This window comes from Lachancea thermotolerans (genome assembly GCF_000142805.1).
Source record: "Lachancea thermotolerans CBS 6340 chromosome B complete sequence".
Lineage (NCBI taxonomy): Eukaryota > Fungi > Ascomycota > Saccharomycetes > Saccharomycetales > Saccharomycetaceae > Lachancea > Lachancea thermotolerans.
In genome coordinates, this window is record NC_013078.1 from 360,246 (window position 1) to 383,159 (window position 22,914).

At 48.2% G+C, this 22,914-nt stretch overlaps 11 protein-coding genes across 11 annotated transcripts; 6 read left to right on the top strand and 5 right to left on the bottom strand.

The window, feature by feature from the left end:
• Positions 1-134: 134 nt before the first annotated feature.
• Positions 135-2,099, top strand: RNA14 (cleavage polyadenylation factor subunit RNA14; the record flags this gene model as incomplete). The annotated part of the gene is made up of 1 exon (XM_002551935.1): positions 135-2,099. One exon carries the CDS (start codon positions 135-137, stop codon positions 2,097-2,099), a length of 1,965 nt encoding a protein of 654 aa, XP_002551981.1.
• Positions 2,100-2,144: 45 nt separating this feature from the next.
• Positions 2,145-3,470, bottom strand: ARG7 (glutamate N-acetyltransferase; the record flags this gene model as incomplete). The annotated part of the gene is made up of 1 exon (XM_002551936.1): positions 2,145-3,470. The coding sequence occupies one exon, from the start codon at positions 3,468-3,470 to the stop codon at positions 2,145-2,147; it is 1,326 nt and encodes a 441-aa protein (XP_002551982.1).
• A 346-nt stretch (positions 3,471-3,816) lies between these two features.
• STL1 (glucose-inactivated glycerol proton symporter STL1) lies at positions 3,817-5,523 on the bottom strand (the record flags this gene model as incomplete). The annotated part of the gene is made up of 1 exon (XM_002551937.1): positions 3,817-5,523. The coding sequence occupies one exon, from the start codon at positions 5,521-5,523 to the stop codon at positions 3,817-3,819; it is 1,707 nt and encodes a 568-aa protein (XP_002551983.1).
• A 1,669-nt stretch (positions 5,524-7,192) lies between these two features.
• Positions 7,193-7,525, top strand: KLTH0B04532g (KLTH0B04532p; the record flags this gene model as incomplete). Its single annotated transcript, XM_002551938.1, has 1 exon — positions 7,193-7,525. The coding sequence occupies one exon, from the start codon at positions 7,193-7,195 to the stop codon at positions 7,523-7,525; it is 333 nt and encodes a 110-aa protein (XP_002551984.1).
• A 191-nt stretch (positions 7,526-7,716) lies between these two features.
• Positions 7,717-9,777, top strand: YAP1802 (Yap1802p; the record flags this gene model as incomplete). The annotated part of the gene is made up of 1 exon (XM_002551939.1): positions 7,717-9,777. The coding sequence occupies one exon, from the start codon at positions 7,717-7,719 to the stop codon at positions 9,775-9,777; it is 2,061 nt and encodes a 686-aa protein (XP_002551985.1).
• A 481-nt stretch (positions 9,778-10,258) lies between these two features.
• On the top strand, positions 10,259-13,186 carry PFK1 (6-phosphofructokinase subunit alpha; the record flags this gene model as incomplete). The annotated part of the gene is made up of 1 exon (XM_002551940.1): positions 10,259-13,186. One exon carries the CDS (start codon positions 10,259-10,261, stop codon positions 13,184-13,186), a length of 2,928 nt encoding a protein of 975 aa, XP_002551986.1.
• Positions 13,187-13,370: 184 nt separating this feature from the next.
• On the bottom strand, positions 13,371-14,900 carry KAR5 (Kar5p; the record flags this gene model as incomplete). Its single annotated transcript, XM_002551941.1, has 1 exon — positions 13,371-14,900. The coding sequence occupies one exon, from the start codon at positions 14,898-14,900 to the stop codon at positions 13,371-13,373; it is 1,530 nt and encodes a 509-aa protein (XP_002551987.1).
• Positions 14,901-15,407: 507 nt separating this feature from the next.
• On the bottom strand, positions 15,408-17,108 carry AEP1 (Aep1p; the record flags this gene model as incomplete). The annotated part of the gene is made up of 1 exon (XM_002551942.1): positions 15,408-17,108. One exon carries the CDS (start codon positions 17,106-17,108, stop codon positions 15,408-15,410), a length of 1,701 nt encoding a protein of 566 aa, XP_002551988.1.
• Positions 17,109-17,252: 144 nt separating this feature from the next.
• Positions 17,253-17,978, bottom strand: RIM9 (Rim9p; the record flags this gene model as incomplete). Its single annotated transcript, XM_002551943.1, has 1 exon — positions 17,253-17,978. The coding sequence occupies one exon, from the start codon at positions 17,976-17,978 to the stop codon at positions 17,253-17,255; it is 726 nt and encodes a 241-aa protein (XP_002551989.1).
• A 264-nt stretch (positions 17,979-18,242) lies between these two features.
• Positions 18,243-20,345, top strand: DHR2 (RNA helicase; the record flags this gene model as incomplete). The annotated part of the gene is made up of 1 exon (XM_002551944.1): positions 18,243-20,345. One exon carries the CDS (start codon positions 18,243-18,245, stop codon positions 20,343-20,345), a length of 2,103 nt encoding a protein of 700 aa, XP_002551990.1.
• Positions 20,346-21,372: 1,027 nt separating this feature from the next.
• On the top strand, positions 21,373-21,687 carry KLTH0B04686g (KLTH0B04686p; the record flags this gene model as incomplete). The annotated part of the gene is made up of 1 exon (XM_002551945.1): positions 21,373-21,687. One exon carries the CDS (start codon positions 21,373-21,375, stop codon positions 21,685-21,687), a length of 315 nt encoding a protein of 104 aa, XP_002551991.1.
• Positions 21,688-22,914: the final 1,227 nt, after the last annotated feature.

Genomic DNA, 22,914 nt, shown 5'->3' on the forward strand with positions numbered 1-22,914 from the left:
AGCATTTACAATAATTTAGATGTGGCGAAAAAAATACATATTAGTTCGTCGCGTTATACCTGTTCTGTGGGATCAAAGATACCTTTAACTGAAGCTGAAGCTGACGACCGACCGACTGCAAGACTGCCAGAGTGATGTCCGCGACGCCAGAAATAGTTAAAAATGGTTCCGCTGGCTTTATAAGACCCACCAAGCGGCAAATAAGGCCTGAGGAAGATGTGGAAGGGAGGCTCAGGGATGTGATAGAAGAGCGGCCAGGAGACATTTGTACATATTTGGAGCTGGCGAGACTGCTGCAATCCAGAGACCAGCAGGAAGAAGCGCGCGGTGTATTTGACCAATTGCATGAGCGCTTCCCACTTTTTTCTCCTCTGTGGACGGTGGAGGTGGGCTACGATCTCGAAAGAGATGAATTCTCGCACGCGGGAAGCCTTCTTACCCGATGCTTGTCCGGGACCCTGGAGAACAATGACCTTGGTTTATGGTTTATGTATCTGGACTTCGTCCGTAGAAAAAACAATTTAATTACGGGAGGAGAGGAGGCGCGCGGCGTGGTCCTCAAAGCCTTCGATGCCGTGGCGACAAAGTGCGCCAGCTGGGAGCCTCGGTCTTCTGCGTTTTGGAATGAATACCTTTCGTTCCTAGAGCACTGGAAGCCCGTAAGCAAATGGGAGGAGCAGCAACGCATTGACCTTACAAGGTCTTTGTACAAGCGCATGCTGTGCATTCCATTTGACGGGCTTGAACGTTCGTGGAACAAGTACACACAGTGGGAACAAGAGGTCAATTCGCTGACTGCAAGAAAGTTCATCGGTGAGCTTTCAGCTAATTATATGAAGGCGCGGTCTTTATACAGAGAATGGAACAATATTACCAAAGGCATAAAGCGGGTCTTGCCTTCTCGCTTGTCGCAGTGCTCCAAGCAGACAATTCCCCAACCAGGAGAGTATCAAGTCGAACAAATACATCTATGGATGGACTGGATTAAGTGGGAACTCCAAAACAAGCTCGACCTTCCTGACGAATTTCATTCGCAAAGAGTTGACTACGTCTACAAACAGGCTATTCAACATCTCTTGTTTTCACCTGAGATTTGGTACAACTATTCAATGTATGCCTCCCCAGAAAATGCGCGGGAAATTTTAATACAGGGTTTGAAAGCCAGTCCTGGGTCAACAACTTTAACTTTCAAGCTTTCAGAGCACTTTGAGCTTCAAAACGAGGTGGAACAAATGCAGAAGTGTTTTGAACGTTGCATTGACCATTTGGTGTTGGAATACCACATAATGAGCGATGAGGGGCAAGAGACCTACAGTCAAAGACAAAAGATCACTTTTGTTTACTGTATATACATGAACGCGATGAAAAGGGTATCCGGTCTTTCATCTGCGCGCAAAGTTTTTGGCAAGTGCCGTAAACTCAAAGACTTGCTGACACACGAAATATACATCGAAAACGCTTACTTGGAATTTCACAACAATAATGACCATAAAACTGCATGCAAGGTCCTGGAGCTAGGACTAAAGTACTTTTCGAGTAGTGGAGAGTACGTTAACAAGTACCTAGATTTCCTGATTTTAATTAACCAAGACGGCCTAATCAAACCGCTTTTCGAAAGTTCCCTAGACAGAATAATCGATCTTGATGAATTACAGAGGATTTACAAGAAAGTGATAAATTACGAGTCCAAGTTCGGAAACCTCACAAATGCATATTCTATCGAAAACCGATTTTTTGAGAAGTTCCCACAACTAGAGAAGATCGAAGTTTTCACGGACCGCTACCAAGTTCAGAATGCCAACTTAATAAAGTCACTGGAGCTCACCTATCTGCCAAGTGACAACGACTTTAGGTTTGGTTCATTCAACGAAACTAATGGGGGCCTCAAAAGGTCTCGCGGACTCTCACAATCCGGAGATTCAGCTGCACAAAAGAGGCACAAGTCTCAGGATTTTGTTCCAGAAAATGTCCTCGATCTTCTGAGACTGTTACCCAAACGCCAATACTTCAAAACCGCGGTTCTGGATGCCGAAAAATTGACGCGTTACCTAATTGAAAACGTAAATATACCATCAAGCGACAATGGCACTGCTGCGTAAACTTCGAAAGTTTTCCGGTAACTGTATCTAATTATTTAAAACTTCTTAAGAACGGTAGTCACCATTGATGGTCACGTATTCGTGACTTAGGTCACAGGTCCAGAATTGGCATTCCTCGGAGCCTGTTCCCATGTCCACCAAAATTTCGAGGTCAGGTAAGGCCAAAATCTCCGAGGCTCTATTTTCGTCAATGTCGAACTGTGGGACGCCGTTAGCTATAAGCTTGAGCTCACGGGGACTCGAATTGTCAGTGGCAATAAAACTAACGTTGATCTTTGACTCATCTAATGACGCTAGGTTCTCCAATTTAGAGTATCCAATGGCACACAAGATCCTACCCCAATTTGCGTCCTGTCCGTAGAGAGCACTCTTGACCAGCATACTATTGGAAATAGTCTCTGCAATTATTCTCGCGTCTTTGAAATTAGCGCTGTTCTTGACATTTACCGTGACAAACTTGGTAGCGCCTTCACCATCACGAACCACCAGTTGGGCCAGTTGCTTTGCGAATTCCGTCACTTGACTTTTAACTTGTTCGAAATCAGGGGACGCTTCGTCAATGACAAAAGTATCAACGGCACCGTTCGCAAGCATGCAAATAGTGTCGTTCGTACTCATATCACCGTCAACAGATATGCAATTGAAAGAGCGATTGACCGCGGCAGTGAGCATTGCTTGAAGAGTTGAAGCTTTAATAGGCAGATCTGTAACGATGAAACCCAACAAAGTTGCCATGTTTGGACAAATCATACCCGCACCTTTAGATATACCCGTCAAGGTATATTCGGTGCCATCTGATAGCTGGAATTTCGAGGAAATCAGCTTAGGGAAAGTGTCAGTAGTACAGATAGATTTTGCAAGGTTCAGCCACGAGTTGAAATCGCTTCCAAACTGCTTTTGATCGAACAAAGTGTTGATACCCTTTGAGATTTTGTCCATCTGTAATCTTTGTCCAATGACACCGGTGGACATCACCAATGTGCTGTTTTCTTTGCCAATGTGGGCATTGACCTGCCCCGCAACCTTTTGAGCATCTTGCATACCAAGTTCACCAGTAACGGCGTTGGCGCAACCGGAGTTGGCCACAATGGCGTTCACACCTTCACCGCTGCTGCCGTCGAGCACTTGTTTCGACACCAACACTGGCGCAGCCTTGAACCTGTTAGTGGTAAAAACGGCAGCAGCATTAGATGGCCGAGATTTATTGGTATTTAGAATAATTCCCAGGTCCCTGTTACCATTTTTCTTGACGCCGGAGGCCAAAGAAGCGACTTTGAATCCTTTGGGAAATACGCCGGACTTTGGTACGTACAAGGAGTACTTGTCCACAGTTTTGGCAGCCTTTTGAAGCAATGCAGAGGACACTCTCATAACGGAAGCTGGTTAACGTTCGATGGAGATTGTTGAGCGTGTAATACTGTCTAAAGCGAACAAAAACGCTGGTGACTCAGTCATCGGTGCCTGATAAGATGGTGATAGCACTACAAACGAAGAGACGCGATAAGAGATCAGGCTCCTATAAGCGAACTTTAAAAAGTGACATGGAAATATTTTGAGTTTGAATGAGTAGAGTGATGTTATTTGTAGGTTATATTAAAATATTAGATCCTTCCTAGTGGTTACGAACGGAGAAAAAACATTCCGTTACAAGGAAAACCGCAGCGGCCAGGATATGCTGAGTTTTTTGTTGCTAAAGTCAGAGACGTACGCTTGAAATCTAGTCAGACTTCTGGGATGTTGACGATCCGTCAGGCTGACCAGATTCAGCACCATTCTCCCTCTTTTCGAACAGGGTGTAACCTTGGACACCGCTGTTTTGTCTGATGGCATCCTCGCGGTCTGCCGCCTCATCGAGGTCGAGATCTTGCTTTTCGTTGTCGTCCTCGTACAGGCCCAGAGCGTTGGCCTGGTCCTCGATCTCAGAGAACGAAAGCTTTGGCAAGTTAGCTGCGACTCTCCATGGCATGGTACCGTCGACATGAGCCTTTGCGAAAATAATGTCAATCTCCTCCAGGGATCTACCAGCGGTCTCTGGGTAGAAGAAAAAGATAACAGGCAGGTAGAGGTAGTTCATGACAGCGAAGAAGAGGTAGCAGCCATAGCCAGTGTCCATGATAAAGATGGGGGTGAACATAACAACGGCAAAGTTACAAAGCCAGTTGGTACAGGTGGACAAGGCATTGGTGGCAGAACGGACACGCATGGAGGCGATCTCTGGTGGGTAAATCCAAGGCAGAGACAGCATGGACATACCAAAGAAGCAGATGAATAGGAAGAGACCCACGGCTGCACCCTTGGCGACCTCCGTGTCGTCCTTTGTCAGACATCCGAAGGTGATGGTGAATGAGATGGCTTGGCCTGCAGCGCCCAACATGAACAGCTTACGTCTACCCAAAGTCTCGACCAAAAAGAACGAGGGGATAGTGAAGCAGGCATAGATGGTGGCGAAAACACCCCCTAGAATAAGCGGCAGCTTACCTGTTAGACCAATGGACTCTTGGAACAGCACGGTAGAGTAGTAAATGGCAGCATTGCAACCGGTGAACTGCTGGAAGAACTGGGTAGAGGAGGCAACCAGAGCTCTCTGCAGGTTCTGGGTCTTGCCGCCGGTGAACAGGTCTTTGACGGATCTCTTTTCATGGCGGAAACGGTTGACGGCGTCCTGGATGACAGTAGCTTCTGCGATAATGGCATCGTCGTCCTCAGGCAAATTGTCCAACTTGGCCAAAACGTGCAGGGCGTCGTCGCGTCTACCGCGAGACATCAACCAACGGGGCGAGTCAGGCAGCTCCCAGATTCCCGCCAGGAGCAGCAGGGCGAAGAAGATCTGCATGGCAACTGGGAACCGCCACTGGACAGAGGAGTCGACGTAGGAGAGACCGAAGTCGATCCAGTAGGCAATCATGGTGCCCACGGCGATCATGGAGCCTTCGAGGTTGACCAAAATACCACGGTTCTCGGGCTTGGACATCTCGGACTGCCACACGGGGATGGTCGAGGTGTTCAGACCGGTGCCGACACCGGTGCACACACGGCCCACAACGAACTGGCCCAGGCCCCAGTGGGGGCCGAAGGCCGCGGTGGAGATCACAGTGCCCACGATAGTGAGGCAGGCGCCCAAAATGACAAGCGGTTTACGACCGATCTGCTCACCGCGGAACATGACGAAGAGCGAGCCGAAGAAGCAGCCGATTTCGTAGCACGCCGTGACGGCGCCCTGGACTAGCTTGGTGCGGCGGTCGTCGCCGCCCGTGGCGGGGAACTCGCTGTTGAACTCTTTACCCGTGATAAGGCCAGACATAAGGCCCTGGTCGTAGCCGAAAAGCGAGAAGCCGATGACCGAGGTGATGGTGATGGCGAGACGCAGCGAGCGGCCGTTGAGGCCGAGCGTGCTGGTCCTGTTGACGCTCAGTCTGGATGGCATCACGTGATCTGAAACTTGTGCGGCGCACGTGGTTCGTGCGTGGTGATAGTTTTGGTGCTGCGGGAGCTGCTAGCAAATGAGTGCTGGCGCTGCTTTGCGTCCGAGTTTCGAGCCTGACAGCGGCGAAGAGACGAGCGTGCGCGGGTGCGACTGGAGCGTGGACGTGGTTCTGTCTGGCGGAACCTGTCGTTGTAGTATCTGCGAGAAAGACCGTAGCTTGGCGCGTGCGGCTATTTACTTGAGTCTTGGTATTCTCTGCTATGCTCAGGTATTCTCTTCTTTCACAGTCGAGAATTCGATACTTGCTGAGATCGCCAAACGAAAGAACCCGTAGACCGTGCCGGCCTCATCGCCTTTTATACCTTAGTACTTCCACTATTCCCGCCATATCCACCATTCCCGCTTTTTTTTCGCTGCTTGCGGCATTGCTGTGAAATCCCTGACTGAGCTCTGTACAGTCCCTACAATCCCTACAGTCCCTACAGCCCCTACAAGGCCTCTAACCAGGGAACTCAGCGCGCCAAAGCTGCCACAACAACACTACGAGGAGGCCTACGCTGAAACTTAGGCTCAAAATACGTAGTATTACAGTTGCGCTGCTCCGGGCTGCGTAGTTATTCTGCAGGGCCCAAGCCGCGGTCGTGTAGCTGCGAGTTCTTCTGAGGACGGGTCTGCACGTCTCGTACGGTAGCGCTTGTGCAGCCCCGAGGTCTAGGCGCTTCTGGGCAAATGCCCAGCAGAAGAGGCACTATCACCGACAGCCAAATATGCATGAGGGCTCTTGAATGCATGCATGCAAGAGGGCGGGTACAGGGTCTTCTGTGGGGAGAGTGCATGTGACGCGCGGCTCGCAGAAAAAATACGTCATAACTCGAAGGGCATCGCTCGGTGAAAAGGAGCTGGGAGGGCGGCAATAAGAAAAGAACACACCTAAAGAAGGTGTTTGACGTTACCCGGTGGTTGCGGAGAGGCAGCATTACGTATTCTGCAGAAACGCCGGAGTGCGGGGGACGCCAGTTGGGCGTTAGAGATTCGGGCCAGATACGTCAACGTTGGGACATGGGGAGTACAATGCACGGAGGCGTGGAGAAAGGCAGGCCAGAAAAGCGCGGAGAGACGGGGCGGAGAAGTCCGGGGTGAGGTATTATTGCTTCTGAAACATGGCGTCAGCAAGAAACGCGGGGTGCGTTTGCGTACCGGACCCGAGGCCGGAGAGCCGCGGGCGTGGTGCCTTGGCGCAGGGCCTTGGCGCGGGCACGTGCTCGAGCGCCGGCGGGGGTGAGCACAGCTCGTGGAAGGTGCTACTGGGTTTTGTTGTACGGCGGTTGTTTTGGATGCTTTCTGCGGTGTGGGTGGCCTTGTGCGCGAGCCTCACTGGGCGGTGCCGGGGCTTCCAGCCCCGGCAGGGTCCCGTAGGCACTGTAATTGGTTCGGGTGGGCGCGGGGCTTCGAGCGCTGCGGGGACGATTATTCAGCGCTGCGCCTCAGTCGCGCTTCCGGCAGCTCCGGGGCTGCGCGGCTAGCAGGCGCTGAGAGGAGGAGTGGCGCACGTGGATACCACGTGATATGGGAATGGAAATGCCAGTCACGTGCGAAGAGAGTGTGCATCGAGGCCGTTACCCGGACAGGGCTGGCGATTTAATTACGCGTCGCAGGCCCGGGAGCCCTTATGGATGCTGCTGGCCGGCTCTGTTCACTTCTTTCCTGCCCCACACGCGCAGCGCCCGCTATGAAGAGATCCTCGCCCGACGACTGCGTCTACGTTGCCTCCAAGAAGTGCCAGATGTACACGGCGTGCTCCGGCACGGACGCGTTCCGCGCGATGCTGCGGACCGCGCGGCGTGCATCGCGCCCCGCCGCGCCCGCGGCCTTCGAGCAAGAGTGCTACTACTGCTCGTCCCGCGCGCCAACCGCAGTCTGCGGGGCCTGCCACGAGAGCGTGTGCACGGTGTGCAGCGCAGGCGGCACCGCGACGTGTCTGAACTGCCGCGTCGCGTGCTGAACGCGTTCGCGTCGCGGACTGCGCAGCACGTGACCGGCATTGGCGTCCCACGTGACACATACAAAAAATATATCATTCCGGGAGCCCCTATTCCTGAGTGTGATAAGTCGCTTACATTCTAGCGCCTGCTTTCGGCATCCTGACCAACTGCTTCGACAACCCGCTCCGCACAACGCTCCCACAACCCGGCCATGACAACGTACGTGAAGCTGGTCAAGGGCGCCACCAAGATCAAGATGGCGCCCCCGAAGGCCAAGTACGTTGACCCCATCCTGCTAGGCACCGCCGACCCACATGAGTTCCGTGAGATCATGAACGCGCTGGACGCCAGAGTCCAAGACACCGCCTGGACCATTGTGTACAAGAGCCTGATCGTGGTGCACCTGATGATACGCGAGGGCGAGCCTCTCGTCACCATCAAGTACCTCTCCAAGAACCAGGACTTTTTCAGCCTGAAAGACATCTTCCACTCGAAGCTCTCGTCCGGCGACCTGCAGGCACTCCGCCGCTACCGGGACTACCTGAGGACCCGCTGCGTGGAGTACGCGAACACCGGCAAGGACTACGTGCGCGAAAACAACTCGAGTCTAACGACGTCTGCGGCCAGCGATCCCAAGCTGTCCCTCAGCCACGTTGAGTCGCTGGAGGCGCAGATATCCGCGCTTATCAAGAACAGGTACTCCCAGTACGATCTCGGCAACGACCTGCTGCTCACCGCATTTCGCCTGCTGGTGCAGGACCTGCTTGTGCTGTACAACTCCCTGAATGAGGGCATAATTACGCTTTTGGAGAGCTTTTTCGAACTCACGCACCAGGACGCGGAGCGCACGCTCAAACTCTACAAGCGCTTCGTGGAGCTAACAGAAAGCGTTGTCAAGTACCTGAAGACAGGCAAGGCTGTTGGGCTCAAGATCCCCGTTATCAAGCACATCACAACGAAGCTAATTCGCTCGCTCGAGGAGCACTTGAAGGACGACAACAACAACCATGGGCAGAACTTTTCGAGCAGCGACTCGAAGACCCCCGCCCAACGGGAATTGGAGCAGATTCGCGAGCAAAAAAGACAGCTGGAGGAGCAAATGAAAACTCAGCAGCAAATGATTATATCGCCCACCATTCCTCAACAACAGACGGGTTACAACCCTTTTGCCGAGGGATTCTCCTTCGAGCAACCTGCCGCAGCACAGCCCATCGCAACGCAGCCCACCAGCAACCCGTTCATGGCGCAGGCACAGGTGCCGCAGCATACTGCTCAGCCCCTGCAGTATCAACAGACTCAGCAGGCCGTGCAGCCGCTTCAGTATCAACAGACTCAGCAGACCGTGCAGCCGCTTCAGTACCAACAAACGCAGCAGACGCCAGCCGTGGGGCAACTCCAGCAAGTCTCGACGACAGGTCAATTTCAGCAAACGCCCATGGCCGGTCAGTTCCAAGCTGCCCAGCATATGGCCCAACAGGCTCCCCAGCAGGTACCTCAGCAAATGTCTCAGCAGATGCCCCAAGCAGACCAATATCAGCAGGCGCAGATGCAGCAGCAGACACAAGTGCCCCAGCAGACGCCACAGGCGTTCCAATACCAACATACTCAGGGTCCTCAACAGGCATCCCCGGGCGAGCACTTCCAGCCTTTCCAATCCCTGAACCCGCAGACTGCGCAGCCCTCGCCCCAGCTGCAGTCTGCGTCCACTGGCTTTTTCAGCTCCAACACTCAAGTTACTCCCAGTTTTACGGGCGCAGGGTTCGGTGGCTACTACTCGCCTGACACGGGTGCGGGTGCGGCTTCTGGTCCAGGTCCTGCCCCGGCACCGGTGCAAACCGCTATGCCGACTGGCTCAAACAATCCTTTTTCGATGGAAAACATTGCAAGATCGAAAGACGAACGCGAGCGTGTCAATCCGTTCTCACAAACTAATCAGAGCCCAGCTCTTAATTCATCGGCCGCCGCCAATCCGTTCGACAAGCCTATGCAGAACCACCACACCTTCGGAGGCCTAGAAAACATGCCCACTGTCTCAGTCTTCCCCCAGACTCGGTCCCAGACAACTCAGCTGCAACAGGCGCAGATACAGCCCCAGCACACCCAGCTCCAATTCCAACAGCCCCAGCAGGCTTATGGTCATCCTCAGCAATCGTCCCTGAACCCGTATACTCAGGCTCAACAGAATCTACAGCAGCAACAGCAGCAGCAGCAGCAGTACGGCAACCTTCAATACTCTCGTCCAGGTGAAGGCCCTAACCTCATCGACATCTGAACTGTATAATATAATCTTTTCCGTGAAGAGCTCGTAGACGGTCCAGCATCTTGAGTTCGCTCAGCGGCTAACTCACGTGCTAGCCAACGCTATATAGTCGCCAACGACGGCGCCATACGTCATAACGGCTTCGAACAATCACGTGTGCGTATAAGAGCAAGCGCTATTTTTTCCAGGGTTTTTTTGGCTTCCGCGGGCTTCTTGTTGCACATGCCGTTCCCGAAGCTGAGCAAGAAGACGTATTCGACCAAAAAAACAGGAAGCTGACCACGAGATGGCTCTATTTCAACCTGGTGATGGATGCTCATGCGAATAGGAGCTATATAAGAACAAATGGTCGACAATAGGCGTAAAAGCGGCCTTTGAGAATAAGGTTCCACTTGTTTGCGTCAGTGAAGATATACAGTGTAACTGAGGGATCCATAATTTACGAATTGCGAGATCGATCGTACACTGCAGAGACTGGCAACGTAACGGCACAATGACTCAAGAAACCGTGTATGGAGTCGCGTTCAGATCGGTTGCGACCGCTGACGAAAGCGCGTACAGAAGCGCTATAAAGTTTTACCACAAGCTAGGATTTTCCACTGTGAAAACCTACGACAAGTTCAGAGGCAACAAGGAGGCTGCGACCTCCGGCACCGCCCAGGGCTCCGTGAAGGAGACCTGGCTGGAAAGCTTCAAGCTGAGCGAAGTGGACAGCAATGGCTTCCGCATCCCTCAGCAAGAGGCCACGAACCACGAGCAGAGTGATGGTGCTCTTCTTAAGATCAGACTAGTGGCTCACCAGCCCCTGGAGGCCAAAAACTCCCGGGTTACCTACTACTCCGCATCCATTGATGAGGTTTCCAAGGCTTTCCCAGACGCCAAGAAGCTCGAAAATGGCGAGTACGCCTTGAATGATCCATTGGGCTACGAACTTCGCTTGTCAGGCTACGTTAGAGCCGGTGACAAGAAGACCGTCGACAAGGAGTTCTTCTTGGACGAGTCTAAGACTCCAGCTGACTATCTAAAGGGCCAGAACCTGTCTCCTAATCAGATTCCAGGTGCCACCTCTACTGGCATCAAGAAGAAGATTGCTGTCATGACTTCCGGTGGTGACTCTCCAGGTATGAACTCTGCTGTCCGTGCTGTGGTCAGAGCAGGTATTTACTACGGCTGCGACGTGTTCGCTGTTTACGAAGGTTACGAGGGTCTGCTAAAAGGTGGTGATCTCTTGAAGAAGATGGAATGGAAAGACGTTAGAGGCTGGCTCAGCGAGGGTGGTACTTTGATTGGTACCGCTCGTTGCATGGAGTTCAGAGAACGTTGGGGCCGTAAACAAGCTGCCGGCAACCTTATTTCTGAGGGTATTGACGCTCTTGTGGTTTGTGGTGGTGATGGCTCCCTAACGGGTGCTGACCTGTTCAGATCTGAGTGGCCATCTTTGGTGGAGGAGCTTGTCAAGGACGGTAAATTTACCGAGAAGCAAGTCGAACCATACAGAAACTTGAAGATTGTGGGTCTTGTGGGCTCCATCGACAACGATATGTCTGGTACTGACTCTACAATTGGTGCTTATTCTGCCCTGGAAAGAATTTGTGAGATGGTCGACTACATCGACGCTACTGCCAAATCCCACTCGAGAGCTTTCGTCGTCGAGGTTATGGGAAGACACTGTGGTTGGTTGGCTTTGATGGCCGGTATTGCTACAGGTGCCGACTACATCTTCGTTCCAGAAAGAGCTGCGCCTGCTGGCAAATGGCAAGAAGAGTTGAAGAAGGTGTGTCAGGCCCACAGAGAGAAGGGCCGTAGAAACAACACTGTTATTGTTGCTGAAGGTGCCCTAGACAACAACTTGAAACCAATCACCTCTGAGCAGGTTAAGGATGCTTTGGTTGAGTTGGGACTCGACACCAAGATCACAACTTTGGGTCATGTCCAAAGAGGTGGTACAGCTGTGGCTCACGACAGATGGCTCGCTACCTTGCAGGGTGTCGACGCTGTGAAAGCCGTTTTGGAGATGACTCCTGAAACACCATCTCCATTGATTGGTATTTTGGAAAACAAAATCATCAGAATGCCACTAATGGAGTCTGTTAAGCTCACTAAGAGTGTTGCCGAGGCAATCGAGAACAAAGACTTTGACAAAGCCATCTCTTTGCGTGACACCGAGTTTATTGAACTATACGAGAATTTCATCTCAACTACTGTTAAGGATGACGGTTCCGAGAGGTTGCCCGAGGACCAAAGACTAAACATCGCTATCGTTCACGTTGGTGCTCCTTCCGCCGCCTTGAATGCCGCGACTCGTGCTGCCACCCTGTACTGTCTCTCCCGTGGCCACAAGCCTTCTGCTATCTTGAACGGTTTCAGCGGTTTGATTCAAACTGGTGAAATCAAGGAGCTTTCTTGGATTGATGTCGAGAACTGGCACAACTTGGGTGGTTCTGAGATTGGAACTAACAGATCCGTGGCTAGTGAAGACATGGGATCAATCGCTTACCACTTCCAGAAGAACAAGTTCGATGGTGTCATTATTTTGGGTGGCTTTGAGGGTTTCAAGTCCTTGAAGGAGCTACGTGACGCCCGTGCTCAGTACCCTATCTTCAACATCCCAATGGTTTTGATTCCTTCCACTGTTTCGAACAACGTTCCTGGCACCGAATACTCTCTAGGTGTTGACACTTGTCTCAACACTCTGGTCAACTACACAGATGCTATTAAGCAGTCCGCGTCAGCCACTAGAAGAAGAGTTTTTGTTGTTGAAGTGCAAGGTGGCCACTCTGGTTACATTGCCTCTTTCACTGGTCTCGTAACAGGAGCTGTGTCAGTTTACACTCCCGAGGATCAGATTGACCTAAAGAGTATAAGGGAAGACCTTGCTCTTCTCAAGGAGAACTTCCGTCACGACCAGGGCGAGACTCGTAACGGTAAGCTGGTTATTAGAAATGAACAGGCCTCCTCCATTTACACTACCGACCTCCTGGCTGACATCATTGCCGAAGCGTCTAGTGGAAAGTTTGGTGTTAGAACCGCTATTCCAGGCCACGTTCAACAAGGTGGCGTGCCATCTTCTAAGGACCGTGTCACAGGTTCTAGATATGCTGTTAAGTGTGTTAAATTTATTGAGGCCTGGAACAGAAAGAACTCCGACGAACAAAACGAAGACTTTAAGATTTTGAGATTCAAGTACGTTAACGGTGTTAAGGAGTATACCATCCAGGACGAAGATGCTTCCGCTGCCATCATCGCTGTCAACGGCTCTCACATCTCCTTCAAGCCTATTGCTCGCCTGTGGGAAGAAGAGACCAACGTTGAATTGAGAAAGGGTCAAGAAGTCCACTGGGAAGAGTTTAACAAGATTGGAGACATCCTTTCTGGTAGACTTAACTTAAGGAAGGAAGTCGACGCTGGTAAAAGCGCCTAAATTTAATGCCAACTCTACTTATATTATTAGCATCCGGTGTACGATATAGATTGTATGAATGATTTTGAATGACAGAAAAGAATTGTTAAGTTAAAAGCTGTCGAGAATGTCTCCGCATCCAGGTATAGGAAAGCCTTTAGGGGTGCTCCAGGCGCAAAAATAAGCTTCCGTAATATGGTCGTCGCTAAGTAAGGTTAAAACCAAGAGCGCAGCCTGATATCAATGCTATTAAGACGGCGCAGACTCGAGATACTTGTGTCACGTTCTCAAATAAACTCCCAAAAAAGCGGATCAAAAGCGTGGGGCAGTATCTGAGTAGTGCGATTGCTAAAAAAGGACGCGCAGCTGGTGGCACAACTCGCAGTAGCCTCGCCAAACTACTCATGGAGGCAGAGAAAACCTTCACTGAAATGTTCAGTGCTTTCAAGTGACTCTCGAAAGTTGTGGTGAAATTTCCGAGGTCTTCATTGATGTGAAGAACCTCCTGTGCTGTAAGGTTAAGATCGGCGTGTACCCTCTGAAATGTACCGTCAAAACTTCTGACCCACAATTCAGCTTTCGCACAAAAGTTTTCATCTAAGTACTCAAGATTCTGAGCTAAGTTCTGTGAGAACTGGCTTAATGGTTTCTCTATATCCTCTCTCAACAGGGGAGTAATAGAATTCTGGACCAACCCCCTGAGATCCTGAATAACAACCAGAGCATCCATATATGTGTTACCGAGAGCTTCATCCAGTTTCGAAAGCTGTTCTGTTGTCTTTGAATAGAAGTCATTAAAACTTTTATCTTTCGATTTTAGTAACGAAATGCTGTCTTCGCTAGCTAATCTGATACTATCTCTCAAAGCTTGTATCTGTATTAGACTTTCAACCTTTAGACTTTTGATTTGATCTCTCGGGCCTGACGCATTAAGTTCGGCGTTCATTTCTTGAATATACTGCTTCAATGCTATGACCTCTTGCCATATGTCTGATTCAAAACTACCAACCTCTCTTTGAACAACTTTAACGTTCTTGTCAAATGCCAGCAGCACGTCCTTCTGATAGTGCTCAAAATCTTGAAAGAACATTGCCTTGCGTGCTGAATAGGAGTTATCAAAGTCACTAAAATATTCCTCAAAGATTCTTTCCACTTTGAAAAGATTCTTTTCAGCAGCTGCCTCGTATTCTTCAAATCTACGTTGTAGTTTAAGGTCTAGCACCTCGTTAAAATTCGCATACATTCGAGTGACATTCAAAAAGACGTCTAAGAGCTGCTCTTTTTCAAAAGGCAATGAACTTTCATAACACAACGTTGGCAAACGCTGGTAATTGCCACTATATGTTGTCCACCACTGGGCAGAGCTTTTCATTTCGTCTAGGCACTTTTTCAAGCCATCTTGAGTTGATTTTTGGCAAGATTCAGGCAGCTCATCGAGGCCTGATTCTTGAAATTCACAGAAGGAAAGCTTGATGGCAGCGTTTACTCTCTGCTTCGGATCGATTGTGTCAATGCCATGCTTTATGCACTTGGGCAAAAAATCTCTCAAAGCGTTCATGGCACAAGAGCTCTTGTAAAGCGGAAAATTTAGCTCGACGATCCTTTCCAAGCCGTCAGTGAGTGAGTCTGAGTCGTCTAATGAGAGTAACTTATAGCCTGCTATCTCGAGCCTGTCGGAGTTCCCAAGCCTAAAATAAAAGGCCCACAGTATCACAACTATTACACTAGCTCCCATAGCCTGTCACCCACGCCAGCTACTCGACATTAGCTTTCCTCTGAACTATCGGTATCTCTTTTGTACCTTTTTGAGCAGCTGAAACAAGTCTGAAACTGGAACAGTCTACAAAGGGAAAACAATGTTTTCAAAATTAAAACTTGTAAATGCCATAGATTGAACACGCATCATGGCATCTGTACAACGGCGGGCAATCTCCCAGTCGTCTTTCTCCAGTGTAGGAGTTAGAACTTGGTGCTCAACTTAAAATATTGAGAAAAACGTGACTATAGCGGTTTTTGAAACTTTGTGAAGGCGATCAACGTGATAGAGGCTAGATAGAGTTCTTGTGAAGACGTTCCTTACCGGTCTGCTAACCTCTTCAAAAAGGGTCATGATTTAGTGTACATATGCAATTACCAGGTTTGACCTTTAAAGTAATTATGTTATTAAAGGACTGCTTGCAGGCCTGCCATGAAGCACTACTTCCCCTGAGTTGAACGTTGCCCAGCTACCGTGTTTCTCATCTTAATGCTGTAAACATTTTTCAGCCTCTGTGATAATATAGTTAGACTTACAGTCCTGTGCTTTTAACGAGACCTGAGGAAGCAGGGACTTCCCCCCTCTGCCCTTGATGGCAATCTCTGCCTTCAAAACTTGCTCAAGAAGTTCTTCCGTATCTGCGTGCTTCAATGCTAATTGCCTTCCAACAAATGAAATTTCTGTGTAATGCGGGATAATCATGGATGTCATAAACTGATGCTTATTTTTCAAAGCAGCCCCCGAAGAAGGAACCTCCATGCTGAACGCACTGCTTTGGTCATAAGCAGCAAGAACGCTTGCATAGAAACTTGGAAACGCATTAGAGTCAATAATGGATAACAGCCGTGCGACCATTGCAAAATTGCCGTTTACAGCATATTGGATGATGAAAGCCTTATTGACTTTAGTAGATAGCGGCATTCCATAGAAGCGGCTGGCTTTTTGATAAAGGACTGTGAGGTGACAACAATTCTTGGCTGAGTCTTTTGTGAGTAGAGAAACCCTTCTTATCATTTGGGGAAGAACCAAATCCCAAATTTGTTTTTTGACTTTCGAGTGATCTACGAGGACTAGTAGAGATAGAATTTCATCAAAGTGTCGACAATACGATACCAAAAACTCTGTTATCCGCGGCGTCATTGTTGTTTGGAAAATGGGCCTGAAGTTAGAAATGTACACAAACTTCTTCAAAAAGTCATTGTCAGATGTGCTTATTCCGCATACGCTTTCGATGAGTCCCAAGTACTTTTCCACTAACTGCGCACTTGGACACCTTTCTTTGTTGACCATGTCTGTAAAAAGGACTTTGCTTTCTTTTAGAAAACCAGAGTCCACGTAGAACTCTGTGGTCATCTGTACCACTGCAGGCGAAAAGTCGACAACGCAAAATGGCCTGTGGAATCTTGTAGATACCGAATCTATCAGTTTTAATATTGCTGACGTTGCCCTTGGGGTTAGCGGAATAGAGTTACGCCTCAGAGCCATTAGAACATGAGCTAAAAGGGTCTCTGCAGTTTTCAAGTCATCTATGTCCTTGTGCAAAAACTCTGTGATAGAATCCACTACGCTAGCAATACCTTGACTGGACTTGCAGTAATGTTGAAGAATGTATAAAAACACTTCTTCACTGAAAACAGCTTTTTCTTGATCGGCGGCCAGCCTGTCAATCAAGCTTCCAATAGTTGAAGCACTCAAAATGCCAGCATCTTCTTTTTCGAACATTAACGCGAACTTTCGAAGCTCTGGGATCCGGCCCGAATCTATTCTGCTAGGTCTTATAACGTTATCAATTTCATGATTCTCAATTAACTTTAGTGGAGAACTTTTCCGCCTCATTTTCCTGAAGGGTTCTAACCAGTCGTTCAAACCTTGGGTGCTTTGAGGCTGCCACCTTGTGTTGACAAGGGCGGGCTCCAGCGTTTTTAGCTGTTTAATGACAGCGGGAACTATAGGTTGTCCGTCCAGCAACTCGGGCTTTATTTCTGAAGCACATAGTATTGCTCTTTCCATGATGTTGGGGCTATAGAATGGATGCATGCTATCTCCAATAGCGGGAGCCACCCGCTTGAACTTCCTGAAAGATCCATCGCGCGTGCGCTTGTTAGGGTTCTTCGGAATCACGGTTTCTGTTTTAAGTTCGCTTAGCGCTGAGTAGAGCCTTCTGGGCGAAAATATTCGTGACCCCATCTTTAGCGCCGGCGGAATTGGCAATGAGCGTTGTCAGTTCTCCACACCTACCATTAAAACCGATTAAGATTACCAAAATTTTTCAGCTGAGAAATACCAAATCACGTGAAATATTATCAGAGTAGCCAGTTTCTTGGCGCAAGTTTACACAGCCCTATGCACCAACTCCGGCTGGTCTGGCGCCACATGCTGCCACGCGGCTGATTCTTGGGTATCACTCACGCCTTCAGAAGCTGTTGGCTTTGAGGAGTTGCTATTCACGTTGCTGAAGCGTAGGGGAACCAACTCGACATTGTCTCTATTGCGCAGCTTCTCGTATTTTCTTAGCGAGACAGCCCTTCGAATGATGCACATCATGGAGGAAGCAACTGCGATAAACACAGTACTAACCAGAACGAGCCAACCAGGCCAAGCGAGGTACGGCACAAACAACAGAATATCAACCAGAAAACTTAGAAGCGATAAAAGAACAGTGAGCAGCGACCACAACACAGCTCCTGCAAGTATTTTGCGTGACTGACCAAAGTTATGCATGTTCAAAGCTAACGCCAGTGTCCACAAGACAAAAGTGAAAAATAGTGAGATAGGATGGACTATCAGTAATTTCGAAATTGAGCGTTTCGCTCGAGAAGGCAGAAATAAGCTGGCAACTTCGGTAGTTCCATTTAGTGGTAAAATTTCATACCCGATACGCGGCGACGTACATTCCGAGCTTTTTGCTGTGCACCATCCAAAAACGCCGAACTTGCGCCCATTGTACGTGGAAAGATAGATTCTATCAACCACAGGAATTGATATCGTTGGAAAGATTTGAAAAATTAACGCAAGCGTCAGGAGCACAAAGATTACCGACCTTGATTTAGAAGGCATCTATTGTCTCTCCTTATCATTTGGTGATAAACTAACGCCCGGGCCCTTCTCTAAGATGGTATCAACTTGCTGACTTTATCAGCTGCAGAAGACAGAGTTATACGTAGAGCTTCTCATGTAATATATTTGGTATCTCTCTGAACGAACTACTAAAATTTTAGATGTCGAAGAACCCGCTCAGCGACGAGATCGGCGATGAGATATCCGACAAGTGAGATCCCAAGGTTGTCGGAAGCTCACAAGTCTCGATAGCAGCTCACAAACATGTCGAAAGGAAAAAAGTTTAGAAAGATCGGAAAGACAAGCTTTCAGCCCCCAAAGAATGTTGTTTTCTCGGACAAAAGATCCTCTGCGGATGGTAGCAGCGACCATGAAGATGGTTTGACAAAAAGCGCGTCCAAACATGATTTGGCGCGGGAGGCTGCATCGCTCTTGAAAGTACGAGCCACTTTACCAGTGTACAAGCACAAAGATTCTATTATGTCACATATCAACAAAAACCAGGTCACTATTCTCATTGGTGAAACAGGTTCCGGTAAGTCCACGCAAATTCCCCAATTTCTAATGGAGAACTTCCCAGAAAAGACAGACAAGCGAATCGCAGTAACCCAGCCTCGAAGGGTTGCTGCGATAAATTTAGCTTCTCGTGTTGCCCAGGAATACGGGTGCCGTCTTGGAGAACGAGTGGGCTATTCCGTTAGATTCGATAACAAGAGCAACGCTCGAACAAAGCTTAAGTACCTGACAGATGGTATGCTTCTGCGTGAAATCATGCTCGACAAGAATTTATCTGATTATTCGTGTGTTATAATTGACGAGGCTCACGAGCGTACCATTTTGACCGATCTAATCCTAGGTTTTTTGAAAGAGCTGATAAACAGTTCTCGCCAGGACTTGAAAGTTGTGGTGATGTCAGCAACGCTTCAAGCAGAAAAATTTAGTGAGTTCTTTGGAAGAGCGCCTATTCTGTTTGTAGAAGGGCGCAAATTTCCAGTACAAAGAAGTTATCTGAAGGCCCAATGCGATGATGTCGTGGACGCAATAATTAGGTGCTGCGTGCAATTAAATCAGAGTGAACAAATGGGCGATATATTGTGCTTCATGCCAGGCCAGGAGGAGATTGACAAAGCCGTGGCTATTCTAAGCAAAGTTGGTGAACACTTAGGGGCATCCGTGCCACGTCTTGTGGCTTTACCACTGTACGCAGCACTACCACCAGCCGAGCAGGCAAAAGTTTTTGCTCCCGTAAAAGGGTTCAAGCGAAAAGTTGTATTCTCAACAAACTTGGCGGAGACCTCTGTAACGATTTCGGGCGTGAAGTTCGTTGTAGATTCCGGCCTCCGCAAAGTTAAAGTGTGGAGGCACCAACTGGGGCTTGCCACATTATTGACTGTACCGATATCGAAAGCAAGCGCCTCGCAGAGAACAGGACGTGCTGGTAGAGAAAGTGCAGGAAAATGCTTCAGACTTTACAGGGAACAAGACTACCAAAAATTACCAAACCAGACAGAACCCGAAATCGCTCGGAGTGAAGTGACCTCGCCAATTCTCATGCTCAAAAAGGTTGGCGTGAAAGATATTGTGAACTGGTCCTGGTTAGAGAATCCAGGCAAGCAAGCTATTCTTATGGCGCTTCAAGAGCTGTTCCAACTAGGTGCCCTTGATGACTCTGGCAAAATAACAAACAAAGGTCAAAAAATGGCTTTGTTGCCTTTAGCGCCGCATTTAAGTTCCGTTTTGTTGAAGGCTCACGAAGACGGTTGTCTTCTGCCTGTCATCGACATAGTGTCCTGCTTAAGCGTTGAAAATCTGCTGATAAATCCTTCCCCAGAACAACGTGACGAAGTTAACGAGAAGCGCTTTTCCATAGCGACAAGAGGTTCAAAATATGGAGACCTTGTTATGCTGAAAGAGTTTTATGACGCATACATGTCTCTGAAGAGTGCTGCGGAAAAGGATGACTGGTGCAAAGAGCTGTGCGTTTCTAAAAGAGGTTTCAAGAATGTCGTCAAAATTCGAGCACAACTTTTGTCCTATATGGAGCGTCTCTTCAAAGAGAAATTGAGCGATAATGAAGATGAATCTGATAGCTTCGACATAAAGGCTATTGTCAAGTGCTTCTTGGCTGGATTCGCAAAGAACACGGCAATAGGCATGCCTGATAGGTCTTTCAGGACTTCAACCACGGGGGAGACCATATCGGTACATCCTTCTTCGATGTTGTTCATGGACAGGTCTTGCCCTGCTATTCTTTACACTGAATATGTGTTTACCACGAAGGGGTACGCTAGGAACGTTAGTCGGCTAGAATTATCCTGGTTACAGGAGGTCGCTGGTATTTCTACAGTCAAGGTTAGTGCTAGGTGATTGATTTTATATTTCACTCCATCACTTCGGCAGTTAATTTATATTGTGGCACACGACTATTTACCGGCCAGCAGAAACAAAGATGTTTTCTCTAGACTACCGTGCCCGTCAGGTGTCATAATCTTAGTTTAACTATTGATTATGGAAACCCTTAGAGATCTTCAGTTGCAAAAAGGGGCCGGCCAAATATCTGGTGTAAGAAGCCGCTTGATTCCCTTGCAATAAAAAACCTAACATTTTCTCAAGACGACGAGGACGAATGAGAAGGGCATGACTTGCTTACCGGTCTCACGCTCCCTGAAAAGAGCATTTGCCGTTAGCAACACAATTTTCCCTATTTAGAATATCGGACCATTTCAACATTAAGGCCCGCCCGAAATTAGTTGAATTGAATCTCAATAGAATGAGCGGCACCCATTTAAGTAATTTACAAGAACCTAATTGCATAGACAGCCTTAGCTAATAAATTGAGAAACACTTCAATCTTACGCCAAGTCAAAAATTGGGCTCCACTACAACCTTAGCAGGGGTGAAGTTGCACAAGATTGAAAGCGAAACAGAGTTTTCGACTTTTTTGACAAATTTAGTTAGCGCGCTGAAGAACCTTGGATATAGTGACTTGATTCCTTCAAAAAATGGAATCCTGAGAAAGGCAGCCTTTGAGGGATAGGCGGCTATAACAGCCTTAATTGACGAACCTGCACCGCATGAATTTCGGCCTAGTATTCCATGCATAGAGACAACATTCGCGCTTTTTATTGCACTGGCGCCACAAGTCGAACTTGGGAACTGCGAAAGTGACGTTTTAGAAAAATGGGAAAGCCTGTCATTTCAAAGCTTCCCAAATATGCCAAGTATCCTTGCTAGGGTCAGCGAATTTTCATACATGGCAGAGGAAGTTGGCTGAAGAAACAAATCTCAGGATATTTGTAACTATATCCGAAATAGTATTCCTGAGGACTTTCCAGATGTTGTGTCCATCGTTGATGATACAAGTCCGAACGTCAGTCAGGTAACTGACCGGTTAATGAGGTACGCATTTTATGAAGAGCATGCACCGCAACTGCGCTCTTCTCGAACCACAATAGTTTCCAATGAAGACACTTGGTTAAGTTATAAAGATGCCATTCTAGACAACATAAACGCGCCAGAGAAATCACAATTTGAGAACGCATATGCGAGAGAACTTTCTCGACTGGAGAGCGTTGGAACTTGGGATGCGACTGCTCCACGCCCCGCTCATTCACTAGCGCCTGAAGCAATCATTGACACCAACTTCGAGTTCAACACCAACTCCAATGGCGAAAAATGTTGTCGAGTTGTTCAAGAGGGAGTAAGTTAAATAGAATACGGCAAGAGGTAAGAAAAGAGTCGCTAAGTTTAGAACACATTACGTCCAAAAATAATTTTGCAGACCTTTTGACAAAACCGTTAGAGAAAACAGTAATTGAAAGATTAGTTCTGCAGCACTTCAGTCCTTACAAGAAGCCAACGTAAAATCTTCATAAAAAAAGTCCGAGATAAGAGAAGGAAACAGTCCAGGCAGTAGAACAAACACTCACCCACGCGATCCGCGAATCAAGTATATCTCTGTAGCGCGCTTATTTTCAGAGTTTTAATGGCTGTTCAAAAAAATGGGTTCAGAAGGTGCCTGAAAAAGCATATAGAGAACAAATTTAAATTTCAGGAGAGCTCTTCAAATACCAAATCCAAATTAAGTGTTTCATCTCAGCCATCTAACTGCGTTTGATCTCTGCGGGATGCACCCTGGTTTCTGCGCGGAATAGAATCAGCCCGAACGCTCTGTACTAAAGTTCCGTGATAAATCACGATTATATATGAGCTACAGCCGTAATCTCGTAACTGGAGAAACGCTGGCAGTGCAGGTCTACTGACAAGAACTTGCTTGTTAGCCGGTAGCCACAGAACATTCGGCTCCAGAAAAGAACCAAATGCTTGTTGTTTAAATAAGTGCAGTGTGCTAGGCGTGAACTAATGGACTTAGCCACACCTCGAGTGCGGCTCCAACAACGTCACAGCCTATCATTTTTGTCCAATATTTTGGCGCCTGTCTCATCTTGCTCCATCCGTCGTAAATGCTATCAAAGTGTGGACTTCAATTTCGCTGAGCGGCAAAACTGCACCTCCTCCTTTATATATATTAAGCACCAAAGGCTCCACTTACAATCTTCTTAGCAAGGAAAACGGCAAGAGTTAACCTCCCCCCCTTGAACATAATATAGCGCGGGTACTAACGAGCAAATCTCAAGCCTCTGTCAAAGTTACGGATAATTATTTTGAGCTCCAATTGCGATTCTCTGATTACGAGTCGATGTGGGGCTAACTCAAGCAAAAATAGCATTTGGCGTTAACGTCAAGAAATTAGCCTGGGCAGGCAATCATGAGGTATGGCTAAGATACGCTATGTGTTCTACCAAGATTCAAGCTTCAGATAATTGTGTGAGTAGCGCTCTACAATAAAACACCTATCGAAGGGTTCGAACGCATGCCATATTGAAACACATGTGACTTATCGTTCAAGATTATACATCATGCCAGTTTTCCGAGA